This window comes from Scyliorhinus torazame, chromosome 7, assembly GCF_047496885.1.
Source record: "Scyliorhinus torazame isolate Kashiwa2021f chromosome 7, sScyTor2.1, whole genome shotgun sequence".
In the NCBI taxonomy this organism is placed as follows: domain Eukaryota; kingdom Metazoa; phylum Chordata; class Chondrichthyes; order Carcharhiniformes; family Scyliorhinidae; genus Scyliorhinus; species Scyliorhinus torazame.
The window spans coordinates 23,142,892-23,170,435 of record NC_092713.1 but is presented as its reverse complement, the minus strand read 5'-3'; the positions used below and the strand labels follow the sequence as shown (position 1 = coordinate 23,170,435).

General features: G+C 59.1%; 1 protein-coding gene across 1 annotated transcript in view; it reads left to right on the top strand.

The window, feature by feature from the left end:
- The first annotated feature begins 1,149 nt into the window (after nt 1-1,149).
- Nucleotides 1,150-27,544, top strand: part of LOC140426086 (calcium-activated chloride channel regulator 1-like) — an 84,547-nt gene continuing 58,152 nt past the window's right edge. Inside the window, exons 1-4 of the mRNA XM_072510430.1 lie at nt 1,150-1,311; nt 2,363-2,506; nt 5,745-5,892; nt 9,255-9,363. Coding sequence (XP_072366531.1) covers nt 1,150-1,311; nt 2,363-2,506; nt 5,745-5,892; nt 9,255-9,363 — 563 coding nt within the window. The remainder of the gene's footprint in view (nt 1,312-2,362; nt 2,507-5,744; nt 5,893-9,254; nt 9,364-27,544) is intronic.

Genomic DNA, 27,544 nt, shown 5'->3' with positions numbered 1-27,544 from the left:
AAAAGGAGGCATTGACAAATATGTCATAGACATGACACAAAGGGGAGTGTCAATGGTGCCTCTAAGGGATGAAGAGTGCTATTGGTGGCAAAAGGTGAGATAGCAGAATGTGTTAATGGGAGAAACTGAGCAACCTGGGGCAGGTGGCAAACGGGGGAGAGGTGGGGCTGTGTTGGGCAGGCCAAGGTGCGTAAAAACTACTAACACCAAACAATGAAAAGGTGGGGGGGGGGCGGGGTGATCAGAAGATGAGGCTTTGTTCTTCCAGTTTGCGTTGGGCATCAATGGAGCAATGCAGCAGGCTCAGGGCAGACGTGTGGACATGCAAGAGTTGAAAGGGCAAACGAGCCATTATGTCCATGAAATGGCACAATTCACACTCCCCCTTGTCTATGTCCATGACATTAACACATTCTGCTATCTCACCTTTTGCTGCCATAAACACTCTTCATCCCTTAATGGCACCATTAACACTCACCTGGAGAAAACTGCCGAGGGATAGCCAGAAAACCCCGGCAAGAGGACCAGCCATGATTATATTGAATAGCAGAGCAGAGTGAAAGGGCCGAATGGACTACCCCTGATCCTATTTTCTATAACGCCCTAACCTTTTCCCAATTAGTAACAATTGCTCTCACTTATAATTAGAGCATGCACTTAATTCTGACAGGATTGCAACATGAATAAACCTAACCACAGAACACGTTCCCACATGATTGCCCTACGCTGTGTTGAAGTGCAGAGTATGTTAAGGCGAGAAGTTTAGGTAGGCATCCTTCTGATCATCAATTTGTCTGGGCTGTATAAACCTTGATGAGAAAATGACTTCCCTCGAACTGAAGCCATAAATTAAATTCACTTCAAACTTCACTCATCTGGCCCCTCAGAGTAAGGGACTTTTTATAAATTTAATGTGTGAAGGGACTCATGCCTTCTGTTTGGTTTGGTGGTTTTAGATTTATTCCTAATCCAACTCCTGGTCATGGTCGCAGACTCTGAATCTTCTGGTGTCATTTCACTCTCTTCTTAGTACAAGCACAGCCCTCCAATAATTATTTTCAACTCATTCTCAGGATGTGAGTGACACAGCCAATGTGTCATTTAATACACAGGAAGTATTCTTGAGCAGACCAAAGCCAGAGTGCAATGATGAGGGTTCAAAAAACCTTTGACTTGGTGCTCAGCTATCTTCTGTGTGATTATATTACAAACGGTTCTGGACTAAAGTTGGAGAATAATGGATATAGAGACGTACTTATTGCCATTAACCCCGGAATCCAATATAATGACAAGATGATTGGAAATATTCAGGTGAGATATTGATGTGCTATCTGAAGAAGTGTAATAGCCTCTGCTTTGTTTAGAATGAGAAGGGGGAAGAATGAAAGAAATATGTTAAGTCCTCTTCCCTGCCAGCATTCCATTAATTTTTTTAAATAAATGTTTTTTATTGGGTTTTTGAACAAAGTATATTTACAGTTATGTACACAGAATAAAATTCATATACAGAGAAGAGAAGAAAACTAAAGAAAAAAAAAACTGGTATGATATTGTACACTAGCTCAACAACAGCAACTCTGTACAGTTAGCAATATTATTTTTAACACCTAAGGCACCTGTTTGTGGGGGGGGGGGGGTGGGAACTGGGGAGGTGCATATACATTTGGGTGCCGGAGAAACAATTACATTGGTTATGTCCAATACAGAGAGGGCAATACGGGAATGGATCTGGTGTTGGTGTTGTCACTTGCTTCTCCCGGACGGATTTCGCTGCCGTTGTCGTCTCGCATTCACCTCCGCTTCGGCCGCTCGTCCCGTCTTTTGCCCGTATTTTCCTTGCTCTCTGTTCCTGTGTTTGCCAAGTTTGCTATCATCTCCCATGCTCTCCTTCCGGCTATTATTCCCTTGCCTACCCTCTCCCATCTCTGTTTCCCCTCTATTGTTTCCTGTCTCCGTCCTCTTCCCTCCCCATCTGCCCCCCTTCCCCTTCTCCTGGTGGTTCACCTTTCTTTTCTCTTAGGTTTAGCTGTCCCCCCCCGCCCTCTCCCCTGGGTCTATCGCTCCCTCTCACGCCTTGGCTACTTTCCCCTGGTTCTTGGCTACCTGGCCATTCTTCTGCTTGTTCGTTGGCCACAAACAGGTCCCGGAACAATTGGGTGAATGGCTCCCACGTTCTGTGGAAGCCGTCGTCTGACCCTCGGATGGCGAATTTGATTTTCTCCATTTGGAAAGATTCCGAGAGGTCGGACAGCCAGCCTGCAGCTTTGGGTGGTGCTGCCGACCGCCAACCGAACAGAATTCTACGGCGATCATTCCATTAATGAAGCAAGATCATGATTTCAAGTTTGCCTTTGCTTCACAGGAAATAGTGACAGCTGCCTCCTCCTACCTTCACCAGGCAACCAAGCAACAGGTTTATTATTCGGATGTGAAAATCCTGCTGCCTCGAACATGGCCGGTTAATTCCAGCTCCATTCACAGACCCACGACTGAATCCTACGAGAAGGTAAGACGTGAGCGGCGAAGACTGACAAATCCCTTCAAGCCTGATCCTTGTTGGCCCCTGGGAATTCTCTTGAAAACCTGTTAACACTTGGTAGTGGATCTTTGCACCAAGCTTCTGCCAAACTTCCGGCAGAACCGGTGCAATTCCACGGAAATTCCCAGCGGAATCTGACACTTCCTAAAGGTTTGATTAAATGTGCATGTTGTCGCACTGACTATCTATTACTGAACAACTCACCCATAGTGAGTTAAAGAATACCCTATTTAACAAGAAAAGAGGAAATCTTTTGCAATGAACTCTTAAAGTGTCAATCGCTTGTGTCAGAGTTGAGAAATGGGTACATGGTTTTCAATATAAGCTGCGGGATTCTCCGTCGGTGGGAGCCTCCTCTTCGCCGCAACGCACCCACACCCGCGGGTTTCCCGGCGGCGTTGGGGTGGCCACAATGGAGAACCCCATTCGCTGGCAGCGTGGCGGGGAATCCCGCTGCTGGCGAGGGGGCGCCACGCTGGAAAACAGGGCTGGCGGGCGGAGAATCCCGCCCAAGGGATCTGCCATTTACGACAGAGTGGAGGAGAAATTCTTGTCCCGCAGAAGGTCATGAGTCTGTGGACCTCTCTTTCCCAGGAAGTAGAGGAGGCAGGGTCATTGAATAGTTTTAAGGCAGACGTAGATAGATTCTTGACTCACAAGGGAGTCAAAGAGTATCAGGGATGGCAGGAAAGTGTCACTCAGGGCACAATCAGGTCAGCCAAAATCTTATTGGATGACCTACTCCCGCTCCTAACGTGTTTGTTTATAATAAGTTCTGTTTTTGTTACATGATATTTGTGAAATTGTTCTGGTGCTTTAGGATGGACATTATACCGGATCTCCAGAGGCCAAACCAAATTACACATTGTACCGGGGGTGTCCAGAGGCCAAACTAAACAGCACATTGTACCGGGGGTGTCCAGAGACCAGACCAAACAGCACATTGTACCGGGGGTGTCCAGAGACCAGACCAAACAGCACATTGTACCGGGGATGTCCAGAGACCAGACCAAACAGCACATTGTACCGGGGGTGTCCAGAGACCAGACCAAACAGCACATTGTACCGGGGGTGTCCAGAGACCAGACCAAACAGCACATTGTACCGGGGATGTCTAGAGGCCAAACGAAACAGCACATTGTACCGGGGATGTCCAGAGACCAGACCAAACAGCACATTGTACCGGGGATGTCCAGAGGCCAAACTAAACAGCACATTGTACCGGGGGTATCCAGAGGCCAAACTAAACAGCACATTGTACCGGGGGTGTCCAGAGGCCAAACTAAACAGCACATTGTACCGGGGGTGTCCAGAGGCCAAACCAAACAGCACATTGTACCGGGGGTGTCCAGAGGCCAAACCAAACAGCACATTGTACCGGGGGTGTCCAGAGACCAAACCAAACAGCACATTGTACCGGGGATGTCTAGAGGCCAAACCAAACAGCACATTGTACCGGGGGTGTCCAGAGGCCAAACCAAACAGCACATTGTACCGGGGGTGTCCAGAGGCCAAACCAAACAGCACATTGTACCGGGGATGTCCAGAGACCAGACCAAACAGCACATTGTACCGGGGATGTCCAGAGACCAGACCAAACAGCACATTGTACCGGGGATGTCCAGAGACCAGACCAAACAGCACATTGTATCGGGGATGTCCAGAGACCAGACCAAACAGCACATTGTACCGGGGATGTCCAGAGACCAGACCAAACAGTACATTGTACCGGGGATGTCCAGAGACCAGACCAAACAGCACATTGTACCGGGGATGTCCAGAGACCAGACCAAACAGCACATTGTACCGGGGATGTCCAGAGACCAGACCAAACAGTACATTGTATCGGGGATGTCCAGAGACCAGACCAAACAGTACATTGTGCCGGGGGTGGGGTCCATTGTTTTTAAAATTAAAGTGAAGTCCTTCTGAAAGGCATAGGTCCGAGCAACTGTCCAGAAATAACAGAAAATAAAGGGGATACACGGGGGAAACCAGGTTTAAGCAGGAGGATCCTTACAGAGGCCATTCCAGGAGATGGTAGTACTGAGGAAAGCCAGGTGACAGGCTCTGACAGCACTGACTGGGTAGAGGCCAGCATCTCTCCATATTGCACATTGGATCTTCTGGGAATCTGCATTGGGGCAAGGAGTCTCGGTTCCATTGATCCAGGGCTGTGTACTGTATTGAGAATGGAGTTTATGACATAAGGAAGCATAACAGTTACGGGACCAAAGTCTAGGAGCATTACATGGGGGTTGCCATTAAATATTAGAATAGAGGGGCCATCGGAGACCTCGGAATGGGTTTCTGGCATCAGGGAACATGGGGAAAAAAATTAGAAAATACGCTGCTGGATCCAAGGGACATTGATGAATCGGGCACCTGTCTCCAGGAGGGTGGGAGGAGGTGGAGTCGAAACAGAGAATTCCTACAGTGCAGAAGGAGGCCATTTGGCCCACTGAGTCTGCACTGACCCTCCAAGGCTCACTCCCCCTCCTCTGTCCCTGTAATCCCATAACTCCACCTAACCTGCACATCTTTGGATCCTATGGTGTAATGTATCTGGCCAATCTACCTAAACCGCCCATCTTTGGAGTGTGGGAGGAAACCGGAGCAACCGGAGGAAGCACCCGCAGACACACAGAGAGTGTGCAAACTTCACAGTCACCCAACGCTGCAACAGAAACCTGGGTCACTGCCGCTGTGAAGAGGCAGTGCTAACCATTACGCCACTGTGCCGCCCACATGAACCGCTCCAGAAATATTCATTGAAATTAAGATCCGACACCAATAGTGGAGGAGCCAGAGGCAGGTGTCAAAGGGGAGAAGGGACCCAGAGCAGTTTATTAATGCTGGACTGTTCCAGGCCACTCGGCACCATGGGACAAAGTTCTCGGACTATGATGAATGTCCAGCCAGTTTTGAGTACACAAGGCACTTTAACACTGTAGTCCCTGGATGGTTACTTATCCTTTCAGTAACACGGCTATAATTACTCATAATGTGGACATTTGCCAAATCACAGGACAAAGTCATGGCAACAGATTGGGAAAACCCCACAAAAATTCAACTCCAAGTGTTGCAAGGATATTTACTAATATTTATATTTCTGCTCTAGGTAGCGTACTCCTTTTGTTATGTGTGTGCGTGTGTTTCTGTTGCAGTGATTCTCATATGAAAACATCCATTTGTCTTTCCCTAGGCTGATGTGATCGTTGCTGAATCGTACCTTAAATATGGAGATGACCCGTACACTCTACAGTATGGTGGATGTGGAGAGAAGGGCCGGTATATTCACTTCACCCCAAACTTTATACTAAACAGTCTTATTCCTGTTTTTGCCTCAAAAGGTAATTAACCCTTGTAAGTATGTACTTCATCACTGATTACAGAGGAAAGGAGCAGATCAGTTACTTTGACACTCTTTACCTACCTTTGTTTTGTTCTGTGTTCGATGTCTAGCAAGGAATCTACCAAATGACTTGAGACTTGTCCAAACCAGGATCTTTATTGAATCACGTTGTAAGATAGCGATCTGTTACAGAGCAAGTTATCATGGAGTTTCTTTGTACTACCCTCATGTACGTCTTACAACCATCTGCTGATGACCGGATGTGTCCCCACTTATAGCGGAGTGCCTTGTCACATGACCACTGTCTTGAGACCACATGGTGTGTCTGTACTTTCACCTGCTGGTTGGAGGGCGCATCACCAGCCATCTATGATTTTTTTAAAAAAATAATTTTTATTAAAGGTTTTCATAAAATATCAATAACAAAATGAGAAAGAAAAAAGAACCCAACAGGGGTAAGTACAAAACACAATCTAAAAAAGCAACCCCCCAAACTCCGTACCTAAACATTAAATTAACATTAACACCCCAACTTAAGACAACAGGTGTATACACTCCCTCAGACCCTTCCAGTGTAAATAACATAAACAAAAATAAAGTAACCCCCCTCCACCCCCTGAGCTGCTGCTGCCATTGACCAATGTCTAGCGTTCTGCCAGAAAGTCTAAGAACGGTTGCCACCGCCTAAAGAACCCTTGTACCGACCCTCTCAAGGCAATTTGTACAGAAAGCAGGGATTGCAGGTCTGCAATTTGCTTTCGGCATTTAGCGTGGTCTACCGAGCTCTGCCTTTGTTCCGTCGTGGAACTGTGGAGTGCTCGTGGGGCTGCTTTTAAATCGTTACATTGTTTCTGTAACTGCTCGACTTGGTGTTCTGTTTCTTCTCTTACCTTGCGTGTCTTGGTAGGCCTTATCATATTGCGACTGAAAGCTGCTTAAATGGGCGAGACAAGATTGGTGTGCCCGTTTGACATCCGCCATCTCCTTGTCCTTCGCCGCTAACTGCTCTCTCAGTTCCCTGTTAACTTTCTTGTACTTACTCACGTCTCCGTCACTACTCTTGTCTCTCTCCTCAATCTCTCTGCGGAGCGTCCTCACAACCTCCTCTGTGCCTCGCAATTATGCCAAGCAGGACACGATTGGCATCGGCTTACGAGCTTTCCCGAAGCTCTTCCTATGGATCTCTGTCAGGTTCTCCCACCAAGTATGCCCTATACTTCCGGGACCTGTTTCATCGGTCGCACAAAATTCACTCCAAAGGGGCCATCCTTTCCCTTTGAGATATTTTCGAATTTCCTCTTCCCATACGGGACACTGTCCTACTCTACTGGTCGCTGCGATCTCGAATTCCTGGGGGTTCATAAGGCATTCCATTGCCTTCATTGCCATTTCTATCTCTATCTCTGGGGTTTCTATCGAATTTGGAACAGGGGGGAATAAAGTGGTGATGCAAACATGGGTACGGCTCAAGCTAATTTCCGGTCTATAAAACTCCCGACAGTTTTAACGCAACAAAATCTCTCAGGTTTACCTTATACCCCTGTTAGTACGCATGCAAATAACACACTTCCGAATCTTGGAGGTCTGACCGGTATTGGTCTTACGCTTGTGGTTTTTCTTTTTCCAATTGGATTCTAATTCAAATTTGGGTTCTCTCGGAGTGACAAAGCCACTTCTAGGTCGAGTCCCATCAGATGTCGCCAGTAATGTTGCTCTGTTTATCTGGTTATAAATATGGCGGTCAATATGGTCACCTTTCTTAATCCTAATTATGTTTCTACTTTCAGAGTCGCCAGGTATCTCTCGATACCGCCACAAGGTTCAACCCGAATACTGATCAAAGAGCCAATACGCCAGTTAGTTAGTTCAAAGTCAATACTATTGATTTACACACACAGTAAGATCTACTCATGCACAACAGTACTACAAACTAAACTATCTCTAACGCTAACGCCTATACTTAACTTCGTGTGCCCACTTAGTCAGAGAAACAATGGCCGTTGTTCGGATCTGAGGCTGTTGGGTTCGAAGAGGTAGCAGGAGAACAGCTAAGGTCGTCCGTCTGGTAGCGAGCATTGACCTTGAACTTACTTGTTTCTGGTGATGCTGGTCGATGGGTCTCTCCACTTGAGAGCCGAATCCAAGGGAGCGAATCTCTCGTGGGGGTTCCTTCTTATACTTGGAGGGGCTTTGCGCACTTTTAGGTGGCCTTAAACACACCCGCAAGTGTGGGTTCGCGCCGGACCCACTCCGCTCCAGCCGGATCAGCAGCTCGAGCGGCGTGAAGCACTCCACGCCGTGCTGGCCCCCTGTAGGGGCCAGAATTGCTGGGTGGGATTCTCTGATCCTGAGGCTAAGTGTTGACGCCATCGGAAACGGCGTGGCGTTTCTTGATGGCGTCAACACGGCCCCAGCATCAGCAATTCTGGCCCTTGGAGGCACGAACACGCGCATGCGCAGTCCCACCGGCCCCACAGGCCGCTCCCGGACCCTTCAACGCCGAGGTCCCGCTGGCTCAGAGCTTGTTAGAATGCCGCCGGCGGGACTCGGGTATTTTTGTACGCCCACTCGGCCCATCTGGGCCGGAGAATCGCAGGGGGAGGGGCTGCATAGAACGGCCCCCGACCGGCGCCGCGCCAACCACGCCGGCCCCAATGGTGCGGATTTTGCGGAGAATTGCGACCCGGCATCGGGGCGGCGGGTTGCAATTTGCGCGGCCCTCCGCCGATTCTCCAACCCGGATCTTGGGTGACGGCGTTTCCGATGGCGTCAATACTTAGCCTCAGGATCAGAGAATCCCGCCCGCTGTCTTTTATACAGTGAATTAGTAATGCCCTCCACTGTTTGATTTAAACATAGATGTGATTATTAACCCTTCACTATACTGACTATATACATATCATTACAATGGGGAGAAAGTGCAAACTCGACACAGATAGTCACCGGAGGCCAGAATTGAATCTTGATCTCTGGCACTGCGAGGCATCAGTGGTAAACACTGTGCCATCCAGGCCACCCTTCTCTGGACTGCGCCCCGCAATGTTACAACTGAAAAACATAGTTTCCAGGCTCCTTTCCCATCAGGAAGTTAGAGAACTAAAGTTTTCGGCTGGATCCTTTGACACCCCAATTCTGTGCCATGCTCAGTGACATTGCTGCAGAAACCACCATGAACAGGGGGGCATTGAATATTCTTTATTTTTGTCATGCCACAGAATAACCTCATGCCGCTGATGGTGCATTTAACATGCCTGAGAGGACCTTGGCCCAGTTTATTTTTTCTGAAGCACCATTGCTACTTCACAGAAAGTGAAAGCAATTTTCACAATTTTGAACAACAAACACACTTTGTTTTTGCAGGGCGAGTATTCGTTCACGAGTGGGCCCTATTTCGGTGGGGAGTGTTTGAAGAATATAATGATCTGGAGCCTTTTTATATATCGGACGATGGAGTTCCTGAAGCGACGAGGTAGGACAACTCGAGCTGAATGTTCTTCAGTAAAAACAAAACAGCTTTCGAGATTTCCAGGCAAGATGACAATTACTTGAAAGGTTTGCATTTATGTAGCACCTTTCCTGACCACTGGGCATTCCAAAGCCCAGTGCAGCCAATTAAGTCCAAGTACGGACGGCAGATTTCCTTCCCTAAAGTGAACCAGGTGGGTTTTGACAACAATTTATGATAGTTGTCATGGTCGCAATAACTGACACAAACCTTATATTCCACAGAGATTAATGAAATTCCACCAGCTGCCGTGGTGGGATTTGAGCCCATGACCCCCGAGCGTTAGCCTAGGCCTCTGGATTACAAGTGCAGTGACACCACTGGAATTGAAACGTGGTCTCTGACGCAGTGAGGCAGCAGTGCTAACCACTGCTTTTAAAGAAGAGCAGGATGGTTGTCTCTGGTGTGCTGGCCAATATCAGCTGATCGTTATTGAACTTTGTCAGACCTTGCTGTGAGCAAATTGATTGCCAGGTTTTGTACAAAGCACCAGTGATGATCCTTCAAAACTACCTCGTCGACTGTGAATGTCCGTTGGTCATGCAAAGCACTGTCTAAGTGCCATCATGATTCTCATGGCTGGCTAGCAGACCCGGAGAAACCCCCCCCAAGAGCTTTACATCGGAGAGACTAAACGCAGACTGGGTGACCGCTTTGCAGAACACCTCCGGTCCGTCCACAGCGGGACCCAGCTCCACCTGTCGCTTGCCATTTCAACTCACCGTCCTGCTCTCACGTCCACATGTCTGCCCTTGGCCTGCTGCAATGTTCCAGTGAAGCCCAGCGCAAACTGGAGGGACAGCACCTCATCTTCCGATTAGGCACGTTACAGCCCTCCGGACTTATCATTGAGTTCAACAATTTCAGACTGTGAACTCTCTCGTCCACCTTCACCCCATTTTTATTTCTATCAATTCATTTTCATTTCTTCCATTGATCTGTTTTTCCCTCACCATTGCCCCCCCTCCCCCACTTGAGATATCTGTTCCCCGTTCCTAGTTGTCCTTTGACACACTGCTCACCTTTGTTCTGCCATTAACACATTCTAATCTCTTTATGTGCCACTATCAGCACCCTTCATAGCATTAATCACCCCCATTTACGCTCCCTTTGTCTTACTGTCCATGACATCTTTGTCAATCTCCACCTATCACTGGCCCCCTCATCCAGCCCCACTGCCCCACTCTACCCTCCCCACGCCCACAATATAAATCTCATCCTATTTCCAGTTCTCTCCAGCTTATACAAAGAGTCATTCAGACTCGAAACATGAGCTCCCTTCTCGCTCCACAGATGCTGTCAGACCTGCTGAGATTGTTCAGTATTTTCTGTTTTTGTTCCATAGTCCAGCATCCGCAGTAACCTGCGTTTATCTCTGAAATCTATCACCTTTTAGAGAATATGATTTTTTTTCCTCACGTTTTCTTCCAAAATGGACAGTTCCCCACATTTTCCCGATCTTTGCCCACTCACTTACCTTATCTATATCCCTTTGTAGCCTCCTTGCTTACTCTTCACAACTTACTGTCCTACCTATCATTGTGTTATCCGCAAATTTGGCAACCATCCCTTTGCTCCCTTTATCCAAGTCATTTGGATAAAGTGTAAACGGTTGAGGCTCCAGCACTGATCACTGTGGCACCCCTGTGGCCAACTAGGAAAAGTCCCATTTCTGCCTACCATCTGTTTCCTGTTAGCCAGCCGATCTTCTATCCATGTCAATATGTTACCCCGTCACCATGAGCTTTTATTTTACACACTAACCTTTGATGTGGCACCTTCTCAAATGACTTCCAGTAGATGCTGGGGTGCCGGCTCAAGAAGGTGAGTGTTAGGGAAAGGTGAATTAAGCACTGTGAGAGATTGCTGTTCTGGCCGATTGGGAGATTCAATGTGAAGATGCGTTCAATGACCTTGCCCACTTGCGTGAGGTCATCAGGTTTCTTGCAGCATCGCTGTCAGGTCCTCAGGTCAACACTCTGCGAATTGACCTGCCGGGCCATCTTCTTCCAGTCTGCTCTGAGGGTGGTGCTTAAGGCCTCCTAGGTCCCGAAGGAGACATGATGTCTCTCTTCCTGTCCACCTCAACTGCCAAGGCCTCCAGTGCCACATGAGTCACTTTGCAACCCTCCTTCTTCTCTGGTGTTTGCCCTGCATGTTTTAAATTCCAACACCATTACTGTTTGAGACAGATAGACTGCTTTTAAGTAAAGCAGACTGGCTTCAGCTCATGCTCTTAGCACTTGCTCCTCGACCCCTTGCTGGGTGCAGAAGCAGCACGAAGCATGGAACTCACTTGGCCCCAAGCTACAATTATGGTAATTGTAGGAACACCAAATTTGCATGCTACCCATCTGCAACAGAACCGGCGCGGGCAGGTCCTGCAGGAAATCCCCATGCCCCAAAAAGTGGGGTCCAGAAAGTTTTAAACCAATTATGCTGGCAATACCGGCTGGCAGAGATAACAAACTTTTCCCAGCTCGTGCGGTTTTGGTCTGCATATTTAAGGAAAGATATGTTTGCATTGGAGGTGGTAAAGTGAAGGTTCACTAAATTGGTCCCTGGGACATGGGGTTGTGCTATGAGGAGAAGCTGAGAAAATTAGGCCTATAGAGCACTTATTAGTACTTGGAATTACGATGTTGTGGGTATCACAGAAACATGGTTAAAGGAAGGGCGGGATTGGCAGCTGAACGTTGGAGGATATAGATGCTTCAGGAGAGATAGAGGGGGCTGTAAAAGGGGAGAGGGAGTAGCATTACTGGTTGAGGAGAATATTATAGCCGTACTGCGGGAGGACATCTTGGAGGGCTTATAAAATGAGGCAATCTAGGTAGAGCTCAGGAACAGGAAGGGGGCAATCACAATGTTAGGCATTTATTATCGGCCTCTCAACTGCATGCGAAAGACAGAGGAGCAGGTAAGTAGAGAGATTTTGGACAGGTGCAAAAGTAACAGGTAGGGGATTTTAATTTCCTCTATATTGACTGGGACTCACTTAGTGTCAGGGGTTAGGATGGGGCAGAGTTTGTAAGGTGTATCCAGGAAGCCTTCTTAATGTAATATGTAGAGAGTTCAACTAGGGATGGGGCAGTACTGGACCAGGTATTTCGGAATGAGCCTGGACACGTGTTTGAGATTTCAGTAGGGGAACATTTTGGGAGTAGTGACCACAATTCCGTAGGTTTTAAGGGTTTTGGACAGGGATGAGGGTAACCCTCGTGTTAAGGTGCTAAACTGGGGAAAGACAAATTACGATAACATTAGACAGGAATTAAAGATTTTGATTGGGTGCGGCTGTTGGATAGTAAGTCAACATCGGACATGTGGGAGTCTTTGAAGTGACAGTTGATCAGGAAAGTCACGTTCCCGAGAGAACGAAGGATAAGTATGGGAAGTTTAGGGAGCCTTGGATAACAAGAAACAGTGTGAACTTCGTGAAAAAGAAAAAGGAGACTTTTGTACGGTCTAGAAGGATAGGGATAGTCGAAACCCTGGAAGAGTATAAAGAAAGTAGGAAGGTACTGAAGCAGGAAATTAGGAGGGCTAGGAGGGGTCATGAAATGTCCTTGGCAAGTAGGATTAAGGTGAATCCCAAAGCTTTTTATTCATATGTAAAATGCAAGGGGGTGGTCAGGGAAAGGATTGGGCCACTTAAGGACAGTGGGGAGAATCTATGCGTTGAGACAGCAGAAATGGGTGAGGTACTAAATGAGTACTTTGCATCAGTGTTTACCAAAGAAAAGGACTTTGTGGAAGATGATTCTTGGGTAGGGTGTGTGGATAGTCTGGGTAATGTTGACATCAAAAAGGAGGAGGTGTAGGGTGATTTAAAAGACATTAAGGCAGATAAGTCTCCTGGGCCTGATGGGATTTACCCCAGAATACTGAGGGAAGCAAGGGAGGAAATTGCTGGGACCTTGACTGACATCTTTGTATCCTCATTGGCTACAGGTGATGTCCCAGAGGACTGGAGAATAGCTAATGTGGTTCCGCTGTTTAAGCAAGGTAGCAGGGATAATCCTGGTAACTATAGGCTGGTGAGCCTCACGTCGGTAGTAGGTAAATTATTGGAGATAATTCTCAGGGACAGGATTTACACCCACTTGGAAACAAATGGACTCATAAGCGATAGACGGCATGGTTTTGTGAAGGGGAGGATGTGCCTCAATAACTTGATCAAGTTTTTTGAGGAGGTGACAAAGATGATTGATGAGGGGAGGGCGGTGGATGTTGTTTACATGGACTTCAGTAAAGCCTTTGACAAGGTGCCTCATGGCAGACTGGTACAAAAGGTGAAGTCACACGGGATCAGAGGTGAGGTGGTAAGATTGATACAGAACTGACTCGGTCACAGAAGGAAAAGGGTAGCAGTAGAAGGGTGTTTTTCTGAATGGAAGGTTGTGACTAGTGGTGTTCCACAGGGATCGGTGCTTAAGCCTCTGTTGTTTGTAGTGTACATAAAGGATTTGGAGGAAAATGTAGCCGGTCTGATTAGTAAGTTTGTGGATGACACCAGGGTTGGTGGAGCGGCAGGTAGTGTTGAGGATTGTCAGAAATACAGCAGAACATAGATAGGTTGGAGAATTAATCCGGACAAATGTGAGGTAATGCATTTTAGTAGGTCTAACATAGAGGGCACATATACTGTAAATGGCAAAACTCTTAGGAATATAGAAAGTCAGAGAGATCTGTGTGTGCAGGTCCACAGATCTTTAAAGGTGGCAACACGAGTGGACAAGGTAGTCAAGAAAGCATACAGAATGCTTGCCTTCATTGGACAGGGCACTGAGTATACAGTTGTATCGAACCTTGGTAAGGCCGCACTTGGAATATTGCGCACAATTCTGGTCGCCACACTACCAGAAGGATGTGGAGGCTTTGGAGAGGGTGCAGAGGAGGTTTGCCAGGATGTTGCCTGGTCTGGAGGGTGTTAGCTATGCGGAGAATCTGAATAGACTCGGACTGTTTTCATTAGAAAGACGGAGGTTGAGGGGTAACCTGATAGAGGTCTACAAAATTATGAGGGGCATGGATAGAGTGGGTGGGCAGGCACTCTTTCCCAGATGGAGGGGTTAGTCACCAGGGGGCATAGGTTTAAGGTCCATAGGGCAAAGTTTAGAGGAGATATGCGAGGCAGGTTTTTTATGCAGTGGGTGGTGAGTGTCTGAAACGCGTTGCCAGGGGAGGTTGTGGAAGCAGATACATTAACGCCGTTCAAAAGGCATCGTGACAAACACTTGGATAGGATGGGTATAGAGGGATACGGCACAAGGAAGTGCTGAGGGTTTTGGCCAAGGGTGGTATCATGACCGGCACAGGCTTGGAGGGCCGAAGGGCCTGTTCCTGTGCTGTATTGATCTTTGTTCTCTGGAGTTTAGAAGAAGGAGAGGTGATCTCATTGAAACGTACAAGATTCCGAGGGGGCTCGAGAGGGTGGAGACCAAGAGCTTGTTCTTGCTGGTTGGGGAATCCAAAATCACAGATTCACGGCTAGGATAAGCAGCCAATCATTTAGGATTGAGCTAAGGAGATGTTTACAGCATGGAAACAGGCCCTTCGGCCCAGCTTGTCCATGCCGCCCAGTTTCTATCACTAAGCTAGTCCCATTTGCCTGCATTTGGCCCGTATCCCTCTATACCCACCCTGCCCATGGAACTGTCTAACTGCTTTATAAAAGGCAAAATCTTTCACACCTTTAACACTGCCTCTGCCAGCCTGTTCCAGATGCTCACCACCCGCTGTGTGAAGAAATTTCTCCTCTGGTCTCTTTTGTATCTCTCCCCTCTCACCTTAAACCTGTGCCCTCTAGTTCTAGACACCTCTACCTTTGGGAAAAGAATGAAAATGAAATGAAATGAAAATCGCTTATTGCCACAAGTAGGCTTCAAATGAAGTTACTGTGAAAAGCCCCTAGTCTCCACATTCCAGCGCCTGTTCGGGGAGGCTGGTACGGGAATTGAACCGTGCTGCTGGCCTGCCTTGGTCTGCTTTCAAAGCCAGCGATTTAGCCCTGTGCTAAACAGCCCCTGACATGTTGACTATCTACCTTATCTATGCTCCCAATTATTTTAAAGTCCTCTATAAGTTCACCCCTAAGTCTTGTGGCGGCATCCACCTATATTAAAGGCTGATCAGAACTGATTTTATATTAAATCATATATTCACTTTATATTATAAGCTGATCAGAGCTGATGCGATATTAAATCATTTATTTAACCCTAGATTAAAAACTGATGACTGATGAGTCCATTATCAATGTAAACCATTACTTATCGCAATAATGTTTTTTAATATGTATTATCTGTGTAAGAGTGCAGATGCAGTGAACTCATCAAGTCTTGTGGCCTTGTCTGGAAATAAGCTTTGCCACTAAGGGAAGTTATTGCTTGTCTAGTGGCCTTGCCACTAAGGGAGGCTGCTCCTTGGCAAGAGACCCTGCCAAGAAAGGAGGCTGGTGATTTTCTGGAGATAGCTACCAGAGGTATCAACCTCGAATCTTTAGAAACAGGTGCCCTGATAGGCCTCCCTGGAACTAAGGCCTTGCCAACCAAGAGAGAGACTGTTCTTTGTCTCGAAATAACTGTGGGGAGTTAACTTGTTTTTCAGAAGCAGGGGCTATGCTAAGGCTCCCCTCGAACTCCCGAGCTCTCCCTGAGTGTAAAAACAATATAAATATTCAAGCAAAAGCTGCGAAAGTTAGAGTTTCGCTTGGAGAAGTGTTTCGGATATTACTGGGTGTTCAAACTGCAGTCTCGACTCGTAGAATTCTGCTCGTGACTGAGCATCGAATTCCGAGACAACTAGCCGTTGTGAGTATGAAACGTTTGTAGCTTAATTAATTATGTAGTTAAGAAGGTCACAGGCTAACTCATCACGTATCCTGTATCTGTCAAACTGTATCATTTATCAAAACACTTGTATAACCCTTTTTCTTTAAATAAATTGCGTATATATTTTACCATACAGATCCGTGTCTATTTTACTAAATAAGAGTGACATTTAACTAAGACTCATCATATTCTCACCCTTTGAGGCTATCTGGAGGGTCACTTGCCCATGCCTAGCTCTCAAGAATTAGAACTATTTAGTCACGTTAAGGATAAGATAGTCATCGAAGTCACAGTCTCTCCTGTACACTGAAGGTAGTGAACACAAGGCACATTGTGTATACTATAATTGGATCTCCCATATAGCGAGTCTTACTTTAGATATTCACAAGACTTTGTCTGGTAGCTTACAACCTCGACTAATCAGTCAGATCTTAGATAAATACTCCTCAACTGTCACAGTCTCCTACGCTCCAGGGGATAAAGTCCCAGCCTATCCAGCCTCTCCTTATAACTCAGACCATCAAGTCCTGGTAGCATCCTCGTAAATCTCTTCTGCACTCTGTCTAGTTTTACAATATCCTTCCTATAAGAACTGAACACAGTATTCCATGTGTGGTCTTACCAATGTCTTGTACAACTTCAACAAGACGTCTCAACTCTGACCAATATTCTGACCAATAAATCCTAGCAGGCTGAATGCCTTCTTCACCATCCTGTTCACCTGCGACTCCACCTTCAAGGAACTATGAACCTGTACCCCGAGATCTCTTTGTTCTGTAACTCTTCCCAACTCCCTACCATTGACTGAGTAGGTCCTGCCCTGATTTTGATCCACCAAAATGCATCACCTCACATTTATCCAAATTAAACTCCATCTGCCATTCATCGGCCCATTGGCCCAATTGGTCATGATCCTGTTGCAATCTTATCTAATCTTCTTCACTGTCCACTACGCCACCAATCTTGATGTCACCAAACTTTCTAACCATGCTTCCTACATTCTCACCCAAATCATTTATATCTATATATATATATAACCAACTGCTCCTCTTACTTGTGTTCTTGTGCTGAAGTGTTCAACATTTAGGAACAGAGGGCGCGATTCTCCAACCCCCCACTGGGGAGGGGGACGGGGGGTTTCGTGCTGGGGAGGGGGACGGGAGAATGACCGACGGGGAGGGGGACGAGGAGGTGCGTGCCGGGGAGGGGGATGGGGAGGTGCGTGCCGGAGAGGGGGACGGAGGGGGTGCGTGCCGGGGAGGGGGACGGGAGGATAACTGCCGGGGAGGGGGACGGGGAGGTGCGTGCCGGGGAGGGGGACGGGGAGGTGCTTGCCGGGGAGGGGGACGGGGGAGGGGGACGGGGGGAGGTGCGTGCCGGGGAGGGGGACGGGGAGGTACGTGCCGGGGAGGGGGACGGGGGAGGTGCATGCCGGGGAGGGGGACGGGGAGGTACGTGCCGGGGAGGGGCACGGGGGGACGGGGGGGGGGGGGGGGCGTGCCGGGGAGGGTGAAGGGAGGATAACTGCCGGGGAGGGGGACGAGGAGGTGCGTGCCGCGGTGGAGGACGGGGGGGGGGGGTGCGTGCCGGGGCTGGGAGACGGGAGGATGACCGACGGGGAGGGGGACGGGGAGGTGCGTGCCGGGGGGCAAAATGCCGGGGAGGGGGACGGGGGTGCGTGCCGGGGAGGGGGACGGGGGGTTGCATGCCGTGGAGGGGGCCGGGGAGGTGCGTGCCGGGGAGGGGGATGGGGAGGTGCGTGCCGGGGAGGGGGACGGGGGGATGCGTGCCGGGGAGGGTGACGTGGAGGTGCGTGCCGGGGAGGGGGGGGGAGTGCGTGCCGGGGAGGGGGACGGGGAGGTGCGTGCCGGGGAGTGAGACGAGGAGGTGCGTGTCGGGGAGGGGGACGGGGGGCGGGGGGGGGGTGCGTGACGGGGATGGGGGACTGGGGGGGGTGCGTGCCGGGGAGGGGGACGGGGAGGTGCGTGCTGGAGAGGGGGACGGGAGGTTGACCGACGGATGAGGGGGACGGGGAGGTGCGTGCCGGGGAGGGGGATGGGGAGGTGCGTGCCTGGGAGGGGCGTGCATGCCGGGGAGGGGGACGAGGACGTGCTTGCCGGGGAGGGGGACAGGGGGGAGGTGCGTGCCGGTGAGGGGGACGGGGAGGTACGTGCCGGGGAGGGGGACGGGAGGATGACCGACGGATGAGGGGGACGGGGAGGTGCGTGCCGGGGAGGGGGATGGGGAGGTGCGTGCTTGGGAGGGGCGTGCATGCCGGGGAGGGGGACGAGGACGTGCTTGCCGGGGAGGGGGAAGGGGGGGAGGTGCGTGCCGGTGAGGGGGACGGGGAGGTACGTGCCGGGGAGGGGGACGGGAGGATGACCGACGCGGAGGGGGACGGGGAGGTGCGTGCCGGGGGGGGGGGGGGGGAAGGGGGGCTAAATGCCGAGGAGGGGGACGGGGGTGCGTGCCGGGGAGGGGGATGGGGGGGTGCGTGCCGGGGAGGGTGACGGGGAGGCGCGTGCCGGGGAGGGGGATGGGAGGATGACCGACGGGGAGGGGGACGGGGAGGTGTGTGCCGGGGAGGCAGGCGGGGGTGTGCGTGCCGGGGAGGGGGACAGGGAGGTGCGTGCCGGGGAGGGGGAGGGGGGGTGCATGCGGGAGAGGGGACAGGAGGATGACTGCCGGGGAGGGTGACGAGGAGGTGCGTGCCGGGGAGGGGGACGGGGGACGGGGGGGGGGGCGGGGGGGGTTCGTGCCCGGGAGGGGGACGGGAGGGTGCGTGCCCGGGAGGAGGATGGGGAGGTGCGTGCCAGGGAGGGGGTGGGGGTGGGTGCCGGGGAGGGGGACGGGAGGATGACTGCCGGGGTGGGGGACGGGGAGGTGCGTGCCGAGGAGGGGGACGGGGAGCTAAATGCCGAGGAGTGGGACGGGGGTGAGTGCCGGGGAGGGGGATGGGGGGGTGCGTGCCGGAGAGGGGGATGGGGAGGTGCGTGCCGGGGAGGGAGACGGGAGGATGACTGCCGGGGAGGGTGACGGGGAGGTGCGTGCCGGGGAGGGGGATGGGAGGATGACTGCCGGGGAGGGGGACGAGGTGGTGTGTGCCGGGGAGGCGGACGGGGGTGTGCGTGCCGAGGAGAGGGGGACTGGGAGGTGCGTGCCGGGGAGGGGGAGGGTGGGTGCATGCGGGAGAGGGGACAGGAGGATGACTGCCGGGGAGGGTGACGAGGAGGTGCGTGCCGGGGAGGGGGACGGGGGGGGGCGGGGGGTTCGTGCCGGGGAGGGGGACGAGAGGGTTCGTGCCCGGGTGGAGGATGGGGCGTTGCGTGCCAGGGAGGGGGGGGGGGGGGGTGGTTGGGTGCCGGGGAGGGGGATGGGAAAGTGAGTGCCGGGGAAGGGGACGGGGGGGTGCGTGCCGGGGAGGGGGACGGGGGGCTAAATGCCGAGGAGGGGGACGGGGGGCTAAATGCCGAGGAGGGGGACGGGGGGGTGCGTGCCGGAGAGGGGGATGGGGAGGTGCGTGCCGGGGTGGGGGACGGGGAGGTGCGTGCCGAGGAGGGGGACGGGGAGCTAAATGCCGAGGAGTGGGACGGGGGTGAGTGCCGGGGAGGGGGATGGGGGGGTGCGTGCCGGAGAGGGGGATGGGGAGGTGCGTGCCGGGGAGGGAGACGGGAGGATGACTGCCGGGGAGGGTGACGGGGAGGTGCGTGCCGGGGAGGGGGATGGGAGGATGACTGCCGGGGAGGCGGACGGGGGTGTGCGTGCCGAGGAGAGGGGGACTGGGAGGTGCGTGCCGGGGAGGGGGAGGGTGGGTGCATGCGGGAGAGGGGACAGGAGGATGACTGCCGGGGAGGGTGACGAGGAGGTGCGTGCCGGGGAGGGGGACGGGGGGGGGGCGGGGGGTTCGTGCCGGGGAGGGGGACGAGAGGGTTCGTGCCCGGGTGGAGGATGGGGCGTTGCGTGCCAGGGAGGGGGGGGGGGGGGGTGGTTGGGTGCCGGGGAGGGGGATGGGAAAGTGAGTGCCGGGGAAGGGGACGGGGGGGGTGCGTGCCGGGGAGGGGGACGGGGGGCTAAATGCCGAGGAGGGGGACGGGGGGCTAAATGCCGAGGAGGGGGACGGGGGGGTGCGTGCCGGAGAGGGGGATGGGGAGGTGCGTGCCGGGGTGGGTGACGGGGAGGTGCGTGCCGGGGAGGGGGGGGGCGGGTGCGTGCCGGGGAGGGGAACGGGGAGGTGCGTGCTGGGGAGGTGGACGGGGGGCAGGGGGGTGCGTGCCGGGGATGGGGGACAGGAGGATGACCGACGGTTAGGGGGACGGGGAGGTGAGTGCCGGAGAGGGGGACGGGGGTGCGCGCCGGGGAGGGGGACGGGGGGGTACGTGCCTGGGAGGGGGACGGGGGCGTGCGTGCTGGGGAGGGGGACCGGGAGGTGCGTGCCGGGGAGGTGGACGGGGGGGGTGAGTGTCGGGGAGGGGGTCGGGGGGTGCCTGCCGGGGAGGGGGATGGGAGGATGACTGACGGGGAGGGGGACGGGGAGGTTCGTGCCGGGGAGGGGGATGGGAGGATGACTGCCGGGGAGGGGGACGAGGTGGTGTGTGCCGGGGAGGCGGACGGGGGTGTGCGTGCCGGGGAGGGGGACGGGGAGGTGCGTGTCGGGGAGGGGAGGGGGACGGGGGGTTTCGTGCCAGGGAGGGGGACGGGGAGGTGCGTGCCAGGGAGGGGGGGGGGTGGGTGCCGGGGAGGGGGATGGGAAAGTGCGTGCCGGGGAAGGGGACAGGGGGGTGCGTGCTGGGGAGGGGGACGGGAGGATGACTGCCGGGGTGGAATACGGTGAGGTGCGTGCCGGGGAGCGGGACGGGGGGCTAAGTGCCGGGGAGGGGGACGGAGGTGCGTGCCGGGATGGGGGACAGGAGGATGACCGACGGGGAGGGGGACGGGGAGGTGCGTGCCGGGGAGAGGGACGGGGAGGTGCGTGCCGGGGAGGGGGACGGGGAGGTGTGTGCCGGGGAGGGGGACGGAGGGGTGCGTGCCGGGGAGGAGGACGGGAGGATGGCTGCCGGGGAGGGGGACGGGGAATTGCGTGCCAGGGAGGGAGGGGGGGGGGGGGGGTGCCGGGGAAGGGGACGGGGATGTGCCTGCCGGGGACGGGAGGATGACTGCTGGGGAGGGGGACGGGGGGGTGCGTGCCGGGGAGGGGGGCGGGGGGGTGCGTGCCGGGGAGGGGGACGGAGGGGTGCCTGCCGGGGAGGGGGACGGGAGGATGACCGACGGGGAGGGAGACGAGGAGGTGCGTGCCGGGGAGGGGGGAGGTGCGTGCCGAGGAGGGGAACGGGGAGGTGTGAGTGTCGGGGAGGGGGAAGGGAGGATCACCGACGGGGAGGGGGACGGGGACGGGGGGACGGGGGACGGGGGGACGGGGGGACGGGGGGGGGGGGGACGGGGGGGGGGGGGGGGGAGGGGGGGGGAGAGGGGGGGACGGGGAGCTAAATGCCGAGGAGTGGGACGGGGGTGAGTGCCGGGGAGGGGGATGGGGGGGTGCGTGCCGGAGAGGGGGATGGGGAGGTGCGTGCCGGGGAGGGGGATGGGGAGGTGCGTGCCGGGGAGGGGGATGGGGAGGTGCGTGCCGGGGAGGGGGACGGGAGGATGACCGACGGGGAGGGGGACGGGGAGGTGCGTGCCGGGGAGGGGGATGGGAGGATGACTGCCGGGGAGGGGGACGAGGTGGTGTGTGCCGGGGAGGCGGACGGGGGTGTGCGTGCCGAGGAGAGGGGGACTGGGAGGTGCGTGCCGGGGAGGGGGACGAGAGGGTTCGTGCCCGGGTGGAGGATGGGGCGTTGCGTGCCAGGGAGGGGGGGGGGGGGGGGGTGGTTGGGTGCCGGGGAGGGGGATGGGAAAGTGCGTGCCGGGGAGGGGGACGGGGGGCTAAGTGCCGAGGAGGGGGACGGGGGGCTAAATGCCGAGGAGGGGGACGGGGGGGTGCGTGCCGGGGAGGGGGATGGGGGGGTGCGTGCCGGGGAGGGGGGGGCGGGTGCGTGCCGGGGAGGGGAACGGGGAGGTGCGTGCTGGGGAGGTGGACGGGGGGCAGGGGGGTGTGTGCCGGGGATGGGGGACAGGAGGATGACCGACGGTTAGGGGGACGGGGAGGTGAGTGCCGGGGAGGGGGACGGGGGTGCGCGCCGGGGAGGGGGACGGGGGGGTACGTGCCTGGGAGGGGGACGGGGGCGTGCGTGCTGGGGAGGGGGACCGGGAGGTGCGTGCCGGGGAGGTGGACGGGGGGGGTGAGTGTCGGGGAGGGGGTCGGGGGGTGCCTGCCGGGGAGGGGGATGGGAGGATGACCGACGGGGAGGGGGACGAGGTGGTGTGTGCCGGGGAGGGGGAGGGGAGGATGACTGCCGGGGAGGGGGACGAGGTGGTGTGTGCCGGGGAGGGGGAGGGGGACGGGGAGGTTCGTGCCGGGGAGGCGGACGGGGGTGTGCGTGCCGGGGAGGGGGACGGGGAGGTACGTGCCGGGGAGCGGGACGGGGGTGTGCGTGCCGGGGAGCGGGACGGGGGTGTGCGTGCCGGGGAGGGGGATGGGAGGATGACCGACGGGGAGGGGGACGGGGAGGTTCGTGCCGGGGAGGGGGATGGGAGGATGACTGCCGGGGAGGGGGACGAGGTGGTGTGTGCCGGGGAGGGGGAGGGGGACGGGGAGGTTCGTGCCGGGGAGGCGGACGGGGGTGTGCGTGCCGGGGAGGGGGACGGGGAGGTACGTGCCGGGGAGCGGGACGGGGGTGTGCGTGCCGGGGAGGGGGATGGGAGGATGACTGCCGGGGAGGGGGACGAGGTGGTGTGTGCCGGGGAGGGGGACGGGGAGGTTCGTGCCGGGGAGGCGGACGGGGGTGTGCGTGTCGGGGAGGGGAGGGGGGTTGCATGCGGGAGAGGGGACAGGAGGATGACTGCCGGGGAGGGTGACGAGGAGGTGCGTGCCGGGGAGGGGGAGGGGGACGGGGGGTTTCGTGCCAGGGAGGGGGACGGGGAGGTGTGTGCCCGGGAGGAGGATGGGGAGGTGCGTGCCAGGGAGGGGGGGGGTGGGTGCCGGGGAGGGGGATGGGAAAGTGCGTGCCGGGGAAGGGGACAGGGGGGTGCGTGCTGGGGAGGGGGACGGGAGGATGACTGCCGGGGTGGAATACGGGGAGGTGCGTGCCGGGGAGCGGGACGGGGGGCTAAGTGCCGGGGAGGGGGACGGAGGTGCGTGCCGGGATGGGCGACAGGAGGATGACCGACGGGGAGGGGGACGGGGAGGTGCGTGCCGGGGAGAGGGACGGGGAGGTGTGTGCCGGGGAGGGGGACGGAGGGGTGCGTGCCGCGGAGGAGGACGGGAGGATGGCTGCCGGGGAGGGGAACGGGGAGTTGCGTGCCAGGGAGGGAGGGGGGGGGGTGTGCCGGGGAAGGGGACGGGGATGTGCCTGCCGGGGACGGGAGGATGACTGCTGGGGAGGGGGACGGGGGGGTGCGTGCCGGGGAGGGGGGCGGGGGGGTGCGTGCCGGGGTGGGGGACAGGGAGGTGTGTGCCGGGGAGGGGGACGAGGTGGTGCGTGCCGGGGAGGGGGGCGGGGGGGTGCGTGCCGGGGTGGGGGACAGGGAGGTGCGTGCCGGGGAGGGGGACGGGGGGTGTGCGTGCCGGGGAGGGGGACGGGGGGTGTGCGTGCCGGGGATGGGGGGGATGCGTGCCGGGGAGGGGGGCGGGGGGGATGCGTGCCGGGGAGGGGGGCGGGGGGGATGCGTGCCGGGGAGGGGGGCGGGGGGGTGCGTGCCGGGGAAGGAGACGGGGATGTGCGTGCCGGGGATGGGGGGGATGCGTGCCGGGGAGGGGGGCGGGGGTGATGCGTGCCGGGGAGGGGGGCGGGTGGGTGCGTGGCGGGGAGGGGGACGGGTGGGTGCGTGGCGGGGAGGGGGACGGGTGGGTGCGTGGCGGGGAGGGGGACGGGTGGGTGCGTGGCGGGGAGGGGGACGGGTGGGTGCGTGGCGGGGAGGGGGACGGGTGGGTGCGTGGCGGGGAGGGGGACGGGTGGGTAGTGCCGGGGAGGGGGATGGAGGTGCGTGCCGGGGAGGGGGGGTGCGTGCCGGGGAAGGGGATGGGGAGGTGCGTGCCCGGGAGGGGGACGGGGGGGCGGGGGGGTGCGTGCCGGGGAGGGGGACGGGAGGATGGCTGCCGGGGAGGGGGACGGGGAGGTGCGTGCCGGGTAGGGGGGGGTGTGCGTGCCGGGGAGGGGGACGGGAGGATGACTGCTGGGGAGGGGGACGGGGAGGGGGACGGGGAGGTGCGTGCCGGGGATGGGGGGGGTGCGTGCCGGGGAGGGGGACGGGTGGGTGCGTGCCGGGGAGGGGGACAGGGGCGTGCGTGCCGGGGAGGGGGACAGGGGCGTGCGTGCCGGGGAGGGGGACAGGGGCGTGCGTGCCGGGGAGGGGGACAGGGGCGTGCGTGCCGGGGAGGGGGATGGGGGTGTGAGTGTCGGGGAGGGGGACGGGAGGAACACCGATGGGAAGGGGGACGGGGAGGTGCGTGCCGGGGAGGGGGACGGGAGGATGACCGACGGGGAGGGAGACGAGGAGGTGCGTGCCGGGGAGGGGGGAGGTGCGTGCCGAGGAGGAGAACGGGGAGGTGTGAGTGTCGGGGAGGGGGAAGGGAGGATCACCGACGGGGAGGGGGGCGGAGTGGTGCGTGCCGGGGAGGGGGACGGGGACGGGGGGACGGGGGATGGGGGGGGGGGGACGGACGGGGGGGGGGGAGGGGGGACGGGGGGGGGGAGGGGGGACGGGGGGGGAGGGGGGACGGGGGGGGGGAGGGGGGACGGGGGGGAGGGGGGACGGGGGGGGAGGGGGGGGGAGGGGGGACGGGGGGGACGGGGGGGGGGAGGGGGGACAGGGGGGACGGGGGGGGGATGGGGGGGGGGAGGGGGGACGGGGGGGGGGAGGGGGGAGGGGGGGACGGGGGGGGGAGGGGGGACGAGGGGGGGGACGGGGGGGGGGAGGGGGGACGGGGGGGGAGGGGGGGGGAGGGGGGGACGGGGGGGGGGGGGGAGGGGGGACGGGGGGGGGGGACGGGGGGGAGGGGGGGTGGGGAGGGGGGGACGGGGGGGGGGAGGGGGGGGGAGAGGGGGAGACGGGGGGGGGAGAGGGGGGGACGGGGGGGGGAGAGGGGGGGACGGGGGGGGGGAGGGGGGGGACGGGGGGGAGGGGGGGACGGGGGGGGACGGGGGGACGGGGGGACGGGGACGGGGGGGGGGAGGGGGGGGGGAGAGGGGGGGACGGGGGGGGGGAGGGGGGATGGGGGGGGAGGGGGGGGAGGGGGGGGGAGAGGGGGGGACGGGGGGGAGGGGGGGACGGGGGGGGGAGGGGGGGAGGGGGGGGGGAGGGGGGGAGGGGGGGACGGGGGGAGGGGGGGGGGACGGGGGGGGGGGAGGGGGGGGGGAGGGAGGGGGGGGAGGGGGGGCGGGGGGAGGGAGGGGGGGGGAGGGGGGACGGGGGGAGGGAGGACGGGGGGGGGGAGGGAGGGGGGGGAGGAGGGGACGGGGGGAGGGAGGACGGGGGGGGGAGGGGGGGGACGGGGGGGGGGAGGGGGGGGACGGGGGGGGGGGAGGGGGGGGGAGGGGGGACGGGGGGGACGGGGGGGGGGGGGGAGGGGGGACGGGGGGGACGGGGGACGGGGACGGGGGGGGAGGGGGGACGGGGGGGGAGGGGGGGGGGAGGGGGGACGGGGGGGGGGAGGGGGGGAGGGGGGGGACGGGGGGGGAGGGGGGACGGGGGGGAGGGGGGGGGGGACGGGGGGGGGAGGGGGGACGGGGGGGGGAGGGGGGACGGGGGGGGGAGGGGGGGTGGGGAGGGGGGGACGGGGGGGGGAGGGGGGGGGGGAGAGGGGGAGACGGGGGGGGGAGAGGGGGGGACGGGGGGGGGGAGAGGGGGGAGAGGGGGGGACGGGGGGGGGGAGGGGGGGACGGGGGGGGAGGGGGGGGGGACGGGGGGGGGCGGGGGGGGGGTGGACGGGGGGGGGAGGGGGGGGCGGGGGGGTAGGGGGGGACGGGGGGGGAGGGGGGGGGGAGAGGGGGGGACGGGGGGGGGAGGGGGGGACGGGGGGGGGAGGGGGGGGGAGAGGGGGGGACGGGGGGGGGAGAGGGGGGGACGGGGGGGGGAGGGGGGGACGGGGGGGGAGGGGGGGGAGGGGGGGGGAGAGGGGGGGACGGGGGGGGGAGGGGGGGACGGGGGAGGGGAGGGGGGGGGAGGGGGGGGGAGGGGGGGAGGGGGGGACGGGGGGAGGGAGGGGGGGGAGGGGGGACGGGGGGGACGACGGGGGGGGGGAGGGGGGACGGGGGGAGGGAGGGGGGGAGGGGGGGACGGGGGAGGGAGGGGGGGGAGGGGGGGACGGGGGGAGGGAGGACGGGGGGGGGAGGGAGGGGGGGGAGGGGGGAACGGGGGGAGGGAGGACGGGGGGGGAGGGAGGGGGGGAGGGGGGGACGGGGGGGGGAGGGGGGACGGGGGGGGGGGGAGGGGGGTGGGGAGGGGGGGACGGGGGGGGAGGGGGGGGGAGAGGGGGAGACGGGGGGGGAGAGGGGGGGACGGGGGGGGGAGAGGGGGGGACGGGGGGGGGAGGGGGGGGACGGGGGGGGACGGGGGGGGGGACGGGGGGGGGGACGGGGGGGGGAGGGGGGGGGGGCGGGGGGGGGGTAGGGGGGGACGGGGGGGGGGGGGCGGGGGGGGGGGGGGGAGGGGTGGGGGAGAGGGGGGGACGGGGGGGGAGGGGGGGACGGGGGGGGAGGGGGGGGGGGGGAGAGGGGGGGACGGGGGGGGGAGGGGGGGACGGGGGGGGGGAGGGGGGGGGAGGGGGGGGAGGGGGGGGAGGGGGGACGGGGGGAGGGAGGGGGGGGAGGGGGGACGGGGGGGGGAGGGAGGGGGGGAGGGGGGGACGGGGGGAGGGAGGGGGGGGGAGGGGGGGACGGGGGGAGGGAGGGGGGGGAGGGGGGGACGGGGGGAGGGAGGACGGGGGGGGGAGGGAGGGGGGGGGAGGGGGGGACGGGGGGACGGGGGGAGGGAGGACGGGGGGGGGAGGGGGGACGGGGGGGGGGGAGGGGGGACGGGGGGGGGAGGGGGGACGGGGGGGACACGGGAGGGGGGACGGGGGGGACACGGGAGGGGGGGAGGGGGGACGGGGGACGGGGGGGGGGGAGGGGGGACGGGAGGGGGGGCGGGGGGACACGGGAGGGGGGGGGGCGGGGGGGAGGGGGGGACACGGGAGGGGGGGGGGACGGGGGGGAGGGGGGGACGGGGGGGACGGGGGG